Consider the following 10938-nt stretch of genomic DNA (forward strand, 5'->3'; position numbering starts at 1 on the left):
AAAGGCACATATTTTATAGATTAGAATGTTATACAAAAACATCTAAAAAATTCTATAAAGCTCAATTATGTGAAATAGCTCCTCATTCTCACTATAGGTTGCTGGTATACAGTTAGGATAGCCACGACCAAATATTTTTAGAATCGATATCAATTATTTAATCAATTAGTTGAGAAATTGGATAACATTTTGTTTTGCATTACACCCCCCTTTTAGTGTTCATTAACCAATTGTTGCTAATTTTGTATTGTTTACTGACAAATATAACTAAACTTTGCTTTCCATGTATTTTAATTCAACAAAAAAGATCCTGAGTCTGTTTTCATGAATATTGACTGATAGTACACAAACTCCAGAAGAAGATTTTCAGACGGAACGCACCTCCAGATTCTAACGCACGTAGGCGCTCGTAATCGGCCTCGATAATGTCCCTGGAGATTTGAGGTGGTGGGCTGCGCTTTACAGTACGGCGCGTGAAAGGCATTGCGGATAACGCAAGCTGACGGGCGTATCTATTTACATTAAGTGGGCAGTCAATTGCAGGTAAAGGCGGCACGTGTGTCATCTCAGCTTACTGACAACAGGCCACATCATTTATAGATAATAAATGATTTCAAGGATCATACAAAGCATTTTGTCACATCTCTGAAAAACCTTTCAATGAAAATCTAAACATCTCACAGGAGATTAGAAGGAATCGACAGCATTTGGCATTTTCACATTGTGTCACAGCGTGGCCCCCAATAATTCAGAAATGTTCAGCAATGCTGTTTAACATTCTTAATAGGTCAATCGTCAGCTGTTGATCATGCCTATTATCATTCCACTAACAAGACACATCGGTTTGTTTATTATATCGCCCAAGAGGTCCTCATTATGTTGAAGTGCAGAAACACGGAAATAACAGGAATTAATAAAGGGCATAAAAAATTAATTTGTTGATGCATTGTTTTATTATTGTTATTATTTGACTCTCATTCACACACAGTTGAGAGAATATTTAGCCACCAAATAAATCCTCAAATCTTTCTATTTGTATTTAATTACATCTTAATGATTTGGAGGGAAAACCTTTTTGTTTTCCACAAGTGTGCCAGCTAAAAAAAAAAAATAACGATCAAAGAAAAGATTTAATCTGTAGTATCCAAACGACAACAAAATCCCAGGGCCCTGGTTTGTGAATGACACTGGGTGGCAACTACGTCGTGCACGACTCGGCAGCGCTCAGTCAGGTAATGCGATGTCATGCGGCTGTAATGACTCGATCCCTGCATGAGGAATGAAAGCCAAGACATTTTCTATTTGCAGCCTCTGTAATTAATCAATTCAAAAAGTCAAAGTGACGGAACGTATGCCAAAACCTTGTCCAACGTTGGCCACTTATGCAATAGACCATGACAACTAAATCACAGAGTGGAAAGACAGGTTGTCACAAGTATTAAAAAAAAACACTTTCTAATCGAGTTGTCAACTGAAGGAATCAAAAGTTTGTGGGAAAAAAAATTGATGAATGCAGTCAGAGCTTACAATTGTAACGCCTTCAAACACAATTAGCGAACAGGCTTTTTGATTCGCTGAAAATGGACCTCATATATCACACAAAACACATTCAGTTCACAACCCTCTTTGATTTTCTTTAACTGTGACTGTTTTGTGACGGTAGCTGCTGCTCTTTTATTTCCTCCGGCCGGCCGGCGGCTTTGTTTTGAAATCAGCAAAGAAATTGTGTTTGCAATATTTAAATATTTGATCACCTGCTCTTACAAATGGACTACTAACACATTAATTGGTACGAGGCTATTAAGTATAACAATGACTGCAGTGATTTAATACACAGCTACAAAAAAAATAATCAAACACTCAAATGTTGTGAACTAAACTGGTCTGAGTCGTGAAACTTAAGGGCTAAAAATGAGTCCCCATCACACTATGTTCAACCGATGATTAACATACAGGTGGTGTTCAAAATTAGCCATCATGGCGTTAGTAACAGTTAGCATCTTGTCTACAATCCAGAAAAATAAGCGGGAACATTACTTCACTGACAAAGTTCTTATGATTACATGCACTTTTGCCAGGTCAAGAATCCTCTCTTGGCTAATGAGACACACTCCACATCTCCAACGTCGCGCTGAGGCTGCCTCGGCTCTTTAAATAACACAATCTGCTCTCTTCGGCTCAAGCAAATAGACGAGACGAGGCAGTGCGGATACACACGCTCGCTCACATAGATAGCGCTAGCGGCGTGATAACCAAACACACACACGTTAAGGGATGGGGGGAAAGGTTGAGGGCCCATCTATTCCCTGGGGTCTTCATTACCTCATTGAAGTCATTTATTCCACCAAGCTTATAGTATATCTGCTGCTCTGGAATTAAGTTAGCAGTCGAGAGACGTTTCCCTCGACGGAAGCGAGGGCCGCTTAACCCTCGGAGGGTCTCGGCCATCATGGTTTCAAAGCTAAACAATATGCTGCCCACTTCTGCTGTATGTTTAATATGTCAAGAGAGCCCTTGTTGGTTTCTAGTCAGCTTTTCAGTTATTCTGCATGAGATATAAAAAATGTTTCCTTCAGAAGCAGAAACGCTGTCTTGGGCTGATGTGTGACATCTTTTTGTGTGCCCATTAAAATTTGGTGCCCGGCTCAGAGTGGAGCAGCTGCGTTCTGAACGATGTTTGGCTGAAGAGATGGATACATTTTTATTCAAAGAGACGTCACACGTACTGTGGGACACATCTTGTTCTTTGAGACGTGTCGTTGGGGAGAACGCCCAGGAACTGGTGCGTAACACTTAGATATATTCAAAATGTGCTGATGCTAATTATTTCAGAGCTGTCCCTCAGGACAAAGTCTTCACACTAGCATTGAGCAATTTTTTAATTATTTTGTATGTAATTGTTGATTAGTCATGTTGGATTGGTGTTAAGTTTTTTTCAGGCTTATAATAATAGTTACACTAACACAAAATAAACCGAGCACCAAGACTCATCCAAGCCACCATCGACTGTTGATGAACCAAATCTCACATTTTTGATGGCATGGTATCGACTGAGTGCCCATTAGGATGGAAAGAGGAGCAGAACAAGTACGGACGGGGTTCTCTATCAAATTGTCATTTTTCCGTTATTGTACTCATTAGTTCACAGTAATGGGACCTGGTTCCATTAAAAACGCTTGCTTGCCTCCATCTCGTCAAAGGATGCTCACTCAAAAGCAGTCTTGAGAGTGGTGAGATAAATTCCATGAACCATGTTCTCGCCTCACAAAAGGAAAAGAATATGTGATGCCATAAGACATTTTTTTTTGTGTGCTTATTTTTGATCTGTTTGACTTGACATCACATAGCCCCACCTTCCAGGCTTGCTACTTGCCCCCTTGAAGGGAGTACTGCTCACTTTTAGCCTTCCTCCTGACCAGTGATCCCCTGTGCCCTGCATCTTCAAGACGCCCGGGAACTCGCTAACAACCGCCGCTCTTTCCTCTTACAGCTGTGTCACCCCTGCAGGGAAAGAGCTGTGCCAGTCTGCAGCTTTCTGCTTTTCAAAAATCCCTGATCTTCTGCCACTAATTTGGCGACAACCTGCAGTCGCCAGTGTGTGTCTACGAAGGACGTATTAACAGGAACAGGTGGTGGCACAGATACAGCTGTTCATTTGCATTAGATTAGCTAAAGAAAATATCGGCACGTGGATGCTAACTGTTAGCTTGCGTGCCTGCGGAATTTCCAATTGTTTATATTCAGTTAGCGGAGACTGATTTGAATACCGTATTTTCCGCACTATAAGGCGCACCGGATTAGAAGGCGCACCTTCAATGAATGGCCCATTTTAAAACTTTGTCCATATATAAATCCATGTATTTGGACACGCCTGCTGTAGTGGCTCAATATTGGTCCATATATAAGGCGCACCGGATTATAAGGCGCACTTTTGAGAAAATTGGAGGTTTTTAGGTGCGCCTTATAGTGCGGAAAATACGGTACATAACGAGTAATTCCTGTAGTTTTGACACTCCTCACAACTGAGGCTAGCAATAAACAGTTTGAAGCCTCTTTAAAAAAATACTAATAACATCTGACAAACTTCCACTTGTTGTGAGTGAAGTGAGTTGAAGTGAGCTCCAGCAGCGTCCAACAAGTCAAACAATTGTTGACTGGCATTCTTCGCTGGCTCCCCATTAAAGGTCAGCTATTGATTGCAATTCAGCCAATTACTTTCAGAAGCTTGCAATCAGATCATGTTCCTCCATCTTCGATTCCCACGAGGGAGACGCAGAGGTCTATGCCGGGGGTTTGACGGTTTCTTGTGAATCCTCATATCTATTTTCTGTTCAGCGTTTGGAGGACCGTGCCATCCAATATTGCTTGGTCTTGTTCCGCTCTCACCCAACAGCTCCCTTTCATCTTCGCATTTCAACCCTTTGCTCAGCTCACGCTTCTCATCTTTCTTTTTTGTTCCATCTGTGTGGAAAAGCGTTAAAGGAGCGTTGAAAGACCCTCTTTGGACGCGACATGCAAAGTGGCAGTTCTTGATGGAATTTGTGATCGTGTTATTCGTTGTCACTCACAACCAGGACGCAAAAAAGGCTGCAGCGTCAGGGAGAAAGAGAGAGAGAAAGCAACTGAACGAGAAAAAAAAAAATCACTTGTGTTGCACACATTGCAGATCTGTGGTGCAGATCTGGGGAGGCGAGCGGCGTTTGAGCAGCACGCCAAGGAGCGCAGCAGCGTGGGTAGAGGCGGCATCGCAGCATCGGGCCCCCTCCTCTCTATTCTTAGCTCTTCCTCCTCCTATCACAGTCACACATGACGAGGTGTAGGGAGGTAGAATAAAAAACATTATATAGAATAGAATTCGTACTCGCCTATCCGTTTTCAGGTTGGTTATTTATGTTGCTAATGCAATTGAATAGAATTTAAAATGGTGGTGCTTTAAAGCTCTGGGGGGGTCACCCAGGTTTTTCATCATCACCTGTAATCCTTCCACGACTTAATCAACATTTGTAAAGCCGTACTTTGTGACTCATCGGGCCAACATCTTGTTGCCCTCAACTGTTGCCACTCTGCAGGACACCCAAGTTTGGGGGGGGGTTCATTGCCCGGCTCCCGTAATCCCTTCAATCTTCAATACGCAAAGTGAAAAGATGCAACATCACAGCTCGGCAATGTCAGGGCCTCCTTGTCGCTAACGCTCTCAAAGTGAGAGCGACGCCTGTGCACAGAGCTGTTGGCATCCAGTTCACACATCCTTGAGTAGGGAGCTTGTCCTCCAAACAGAGTTCAAAGTCAGTACGCTGCACTGTCAGTCCAGGGAGTCAGACAAAATATCAATAACGATATGTGGCCTATGTACTCGTCCCAACATATGATCAGATTAGAGAAAAAAAAAATTAAAGAAGATTCCCCATTTGGATCCGCTCTTCCAGTTTTTGCTCCAAGAAGACAAAAAAGATGGGCAAAGAATAGAATCCGCACAAGGCAGGAGGCCAAAGAGAAATCTCTAGACGGGATTTGACATGTTCTCCGTTTTATACACAAGGAGAAGAAGCTGCGAAGGTTACACGCTTTTGAGCTTTCCGACGAATCGCTCCTTTATGTCCATCGAGTGTCTTGACTGCTAGCAAAATAGTATTAAATTGGCAGAATATCATCAGTAAAAATTTTTTTCTTGATTATTTTTTCTAAATTCTAAGCAGTTGAGAAGAAGGGATGTGATTTCTAATGATGTAATAATTCCGAAGTTATTCTCGCTAAAAAAATAACAAAAACTTGGGTCAGTTGTCTTCATAGTGTTTGCTTATTTTTTGGGAGTTTCTTGGTGATGCAATATTCCTTTTTTTTGCCTGTAGTGTTTTACATCTTCATGCATATTCTTACATACAATTCCCACCATTTTTAAAATGTTCCTTTCATCCATCTGAGTCACTATGAAAAGAAAAAAAAAAAACTAGCATCTCATAGCATCACGCTTGCTGCCTTTGTACAGTCGCTATTGTCTAGACCCGTTTTCCCAGTGTGAAGCCGCGTGCTTATTGAAGTCAGAACCTTGTTATCGCTTAGCTCAATAGCGGAAAAGACTAGAAACAGAAAGACTAAATTCCAATAACATGTCAAGGGAGGCTGCCACTGTTCACATGAACTGAAATACAATACGTCAATAAGATGCTTTGTGTTGTGTATCAATTGATAAAGAGTAGCAAAATTTATTTTTATTTGAAGGAAGCAGCTACTCTCATGTCAATCTAATCAGCTCAGTAGTGCTGGATGGTATGATTCAAACTGGGAGTGATGGGACTGTTTTATTTGCCTCAGAAGGCCAACTAATTTGCCGAAACCAGCTTCACCATTTTGACTCAAATGACTCAATAATCTTTGGCCTACCTTGAACATTGCCAGCCCGGATCTCCTCACTGCTCTTCACAACTGGCATGATGGAGTGAGCTGGGATTCGATTCCTCCTCTCATAGCCTCGGATGAAAGGTGGGTGGGTGGGCACAGGAAGTCACACACGGGAAGACTGATGGGGTGAAAGCTTTTTTTGTCAAGTGTGAGCTGCCAGTGAGTTTGTAGATTCACTTGAGTGATGTCAACTTTTGGAATGGTAACTAAAATAGTCAACTTCAAGTTGGTGGGAATTTTAACTTGCTGCTAAACGTGAATTACAAGGAGGTAAAAGATGTGGGCCGAGGGTGATGGAACATCATGGCGAGATGTTGCTTCATTGGCATTTTTTTTTTTCTTCTCTCGCCTGCTCCGGCGCTGGTGACAGCTCTGCCAGGTCTCCTCCCAGAAGTCTGTGCGAAACACGGTTGCCGTGGAGATGAGAAGGCGATGAGAAGCAATGTACCCTATGTATTTATATATACTCCTCTTCTTTTCTTCTGTTCTTTTTCCTCATGGACTTTCTATGCCTCGGTTGACTTCGGTTTGTAGCCAGCCGTGTTTTAGCGCTTTATCGGCTCAAGACTCACACTCGTCTTCAGTCTGAATGAGAGAAGAAGGAGAAGGAGAGTTACAAAATGAATTGTTCAATACTCAATGTCAAAAAGCTGGAGGTTGGTTTTGCTGTTTTGTGGATCTATTTGAGGAGACTAACAGTGATTTAGTTTTATATGCTTACAAACCACCATTGATATCAATCAAATTAGCATAAAAAAGTTTATTTCTCTGATTAATTTAAAAATTTAAACACATTTCATTAAACACATTAGAAAATATTTTATAAAAGGTGAACGCTAATTTGTATTTTTGATGAAAATTATATAAATAGATAGTATGTATTTTTAAGATGAAGATTTAACAAACTTTATTGGAATAATTTAATTTGAGGTTGACAGAAAGAAGAATGTGAAATTTTATCGTGCGTAGTGGGTCAACTCATATGAGTTCCACTTTTAAAATGAAACAACTAAAATTAAATTTTAAAATTCATGAAAAACAGTGGGACCTCAAAAGTTGAACCAGAGTTTGCATGAAATGTTATCTCACAAAGCACATGCAAAAGCCACACAGAAAGACAAGACCCAAGATTTAAAGCCCAAACCTGAAAAGGTGCAGGTTTCCACCAGGTACATGGAAGTACAGATTTTTCTTTTCCCCAAATCAATGATTAATTACCTTTTACGATTGCATGACTTTTTCACTTTTATCGCGTATCTTGTTTTGAGTCTCGAGAAAGCAAAGTTTGATTCCCAGCTGTTGAGAGTCCAGGTACACTTGCAGCAGTCAGGCCAGGTATTTACAATGCACATATCTCATGCTATATAAAGTTTTGCACGGTTACAGGCATGTATATTAACTATGAATCTAATTTTTCACGAAATATGAGTAATTTTGATCGCGAGTTACGGAAGTAAGACGCCTTGATCACTTAAACCACCACTGGATTTCACTCGCCGGTCAACTGGAGGTGCGTTTAATGCCCGCTCACAAAGTAGGACATCTCAAAATTACATTTAAATAAAGATGCAAAACAGCAATGACTAATACTCGAGCACATTGCAGAAAGAACTAGAGACATTTTATTATTTATTTGATGCGCCAAAATCTGACAGTGGCATCTCAACTCAAGTTGCAGGGACAGCTTTTTTGGGAACTTTTTTAGTCTGCTCACATTATGACGTCATACAGTGAGGATCCGGTCGTTTCCATGGATCGGGCGGGGGTAGTACTTAGAGAGCTTTGATTGTATTTAAAAAGATTTATTTCAACGTTGAGTTTAACTCAAAGTCAAAACCAACATCTTGTGACATTTCAGCTCAGAGAGATTTATAGTTTTTTTTTTTGTGTGTGACGTCCTACGAAAGGTTGCGATAGTTAACAAGGCGGGAAAGAGTGATGATAACCATAGAACCAAAAATGGAAGTTGTATGGCTTCAGAAAGTGTCCCATTGTTTAGTTTAGTGTGAGCAACACAATCCATTAAACATCAATTCCATACACAAATGTCATTTGAAATTCTTGAGTCCTAAAATTAATAGTGTACACGTCGGAACTCAGATATCATCCAAGCTACTTGAACTTCTGCGGATTCTAAATGAAAACATAGAAGTCTACTGTTTCAAACAAATGTAGCAATTTTCCAAATTTCCACCAAAATTCACCGTGACGAGCAAACGCTAACAAACTCAATTGCATAATCACGATTACACGCGCTTGCACAATGGGCCGCACTTAAAACGACTGAGTCAACTTATATAAGCCAACGAAGCCACTTGGACGGCATTTAAGTACTTTGAGCTGCTTTCTGCCATCAATTAGAAAAGGTCAAGGAGTGAGGATTTCCTCTTTGGCTTAAATCCTCATCAGGTGATGTACTGCTACTGCTGCATCTAATTCACGTCAATGAAGCGGCATACATACGTATAGATAAGAGACGGATAAAGATCAAAAGCCCGGCCCTGGAAACAACCAATTAGTCACAGCGGGGTGAAAGAGAGGAGCTGCTGACTTTGGAAAGTTCATGCACAATACAGTTCCATGCAGATCAGTCCTACTGGCTCATGCTCACTTGTGCTATAGGCTCTACTCACCCAATTAAATCTTTTCTGCCACACATAATGTAAAGAGCACAGTGGAGATGTTTGTTTGTTTGAGACGCAAAGGCAGAGCAAAAAACAAGCAGCCCGTTTTGCCTTCATAAATGCATCGTATGTATACACACACAAAAAAGTGACGATGTTTCACCCCAAGTTGAAAAGGGGAACCAATCATAAAAGGTGTAAGAGCAATAAAAATAAAAATGAGGGAGAGAGAGTGGCAGTGTTGGGATCGTTTAGTCATGTCTGTTATTGCGACATGTCTATTATAATCTGTCTATCAGTCTGTCTCACTCTGTTAAGGGGAAGTAAATGGAAAATCATGAGGCTTTTGGAACATTCACATCATTGTTTAATTTACTGATTCATATATTTGGATAGTTAGAAAGGGTGAGCTTGTAAAAATGTACCGAAAGGTGCAGGAAGAATAAATATGACATCTGCAATTCATGGCAAAAATCTAAATAAACAACTCGATTTAAAGAGCAACGTGTAATTGCTTAGTAGTTAAAATTATGTTAAAAGAGTTTCACCTCATATTCCAAAGCAAAGCTTTTTGTTTCCCAAACTTTTCACCTCAAAACAGAATTACAAATGTTGTCCAATCCCACCATCCAAACTTATGCCACAACATTAATAATACACAACAAACCGAATTTATTACAACAAATATGAATCAACCAAGAAACATAGCTGTCAATCGTCTACCGGATTAAAAAAAAATTGTAATAAAATTGCGACCAATTTTGGGCCCCGAGCTTGACTTTGGGCAACTATGGTTGAGTGCATGTGCGTGATATTATTGATGTGTGTTTTATGCATACGTAAAGCACACACAAATACACACAGACAGACAGATAGACAGACACTAAACGATAGTTAACCTACCTAGAGTAACATCTAAGAATCCCGCAAGTATGGTGCAAAGTAAATGGGTGTGGAGAGGGACCAAAAGAGAAGAAAAAAAGGGGAGGTAAAGTCATTCATGGAGTTGATTTCATTTTTTTTTTTTTTTATAGAAGTAAAATTGATCCAAATCGATAAGAGATGAGATAGATAGAATGACAGGAGAGTGTCAAAGAGGAAAAGAAATGATGGCAAGCAAAAGTCCACTTTGGTCAGTCAGAAACAGAGAAAATTGTACACCAGGTAGATGGAGAAATAGATGAGGAGGCAGATAATGGACAGAGAGACTATGTGAAAAGAAGAAGCACCTCCCAGCACTGCGATGAGGAAGAGGAAAAATATAAAACGAAAGAAAAAATGGAATACTCCAAAGCCTTCCGTGTTTGCTCTTTTTTGTGAGGCAAAGAGTGGGGGGCTTTCGGTTCGACCCTTTCCCCCCCACTCTCTCTGAGCGTCTCCCCCTCTTGCGTTCCTCCTCAAAGAAAGATGCAAGCTTCCCTGTGGATGAGCGTTAAGCCTCCGCCTGCGCAGATGTTGGACATGGCACTCGCAATAAAGTGTGGAGGCGAGAGCACCATTGGTTGGTGTGAGGCGCAACGCTCAACTCAAAGTGTGCTCACTTGCTCCCCTCCAAAGAGAGAGACGGTGAAGGGGAGAGGGAGAGCTCTGTAGAGGTGGGGTCCCTTGTAGGATGCTCAATGAGACGCTCCAAAAAGGGATGCTGCAACAATTGGGAGGGAAGCGAGCCTTGCATTCTGGGAGCAATGGCTCCCTCTGTTGGTACATTCCAGAAATTCAAACGGTTTCGCTCTAGCCCAGGGAAATATTTGGAGGCCCGCGGCGTGGCCCTTTAAAAGCAAACGAAAAATTGGGGGGAAAAAAAATGACATAGAAGAACAAAGAGAAATAAATAATTAGATAAATAGAGGAAAAAGGAAAAAAAAAGAAATTATTTATATTTACTTCACATTCACTTCACCAAAAATGTCCGTAA

General features: G+C 40.7%; 1 protein-coding gene across 5 annotated transcripts in view; it reads right to left on the minus strand.

Moving 5' to 3' along the window:
- The window catches only part of grin2bb (glutamate receptor, ionotropic, N-methyl D-aspartate 2B, genome duplicate b), a 53591-nt gene extending 42842 nt beyond the window's left edge, over nucleotides 1-10749 (minus strand). Inside the window, exons 1-3 of one of the 5 annotated variants that reach the window (XM_088373163.1) lie at nucleotides 10253-10749; nucleotides 9927-9938; nucleotides 6382-6984 (exon numbers count right to left, since the gene is read on the minus strand). In XM_088373163.1, coding sequence (XP_088229289.1) covers nucleotides 6382-6390 — 9 coding nt within the window. In that variant the 5' untranslated portion in view covers nucleotides 6391-6984; nucleotides 9927-9938; nucleotides 10253-10749. Of the gene's footprint in view, nucleotides 1-6381; nucleotides 6985-7543; nucleotides 7937-9032; nucleotides 9156-9926 lie in introns of those variants that run through there. The other 4 variants (XM_088373161.1, XM_088373164.1, XM_088373162.1 and 1 more) reach the window with 4 other exon arrangements.
- Nucleotides 10750-10938: the final 189 nt, after the last annotated feature.

Source organism: Syngnathus floridae, chromosome 4 (genome assembly GCF_059516105.1).
Source record: "Syngnathus floridae isolate MCC-2025c chromosome 4, RoL_Sflo_1.0, whole genome shotgun sequence".
In the NCBI taxonomy this organism is placed as follows: Eukaryota; Metazoa; Chordata; class Actinopteri; order Syngnathiformes; family Syngnathidae; genus Syngnathus; species Syngnathus floridae.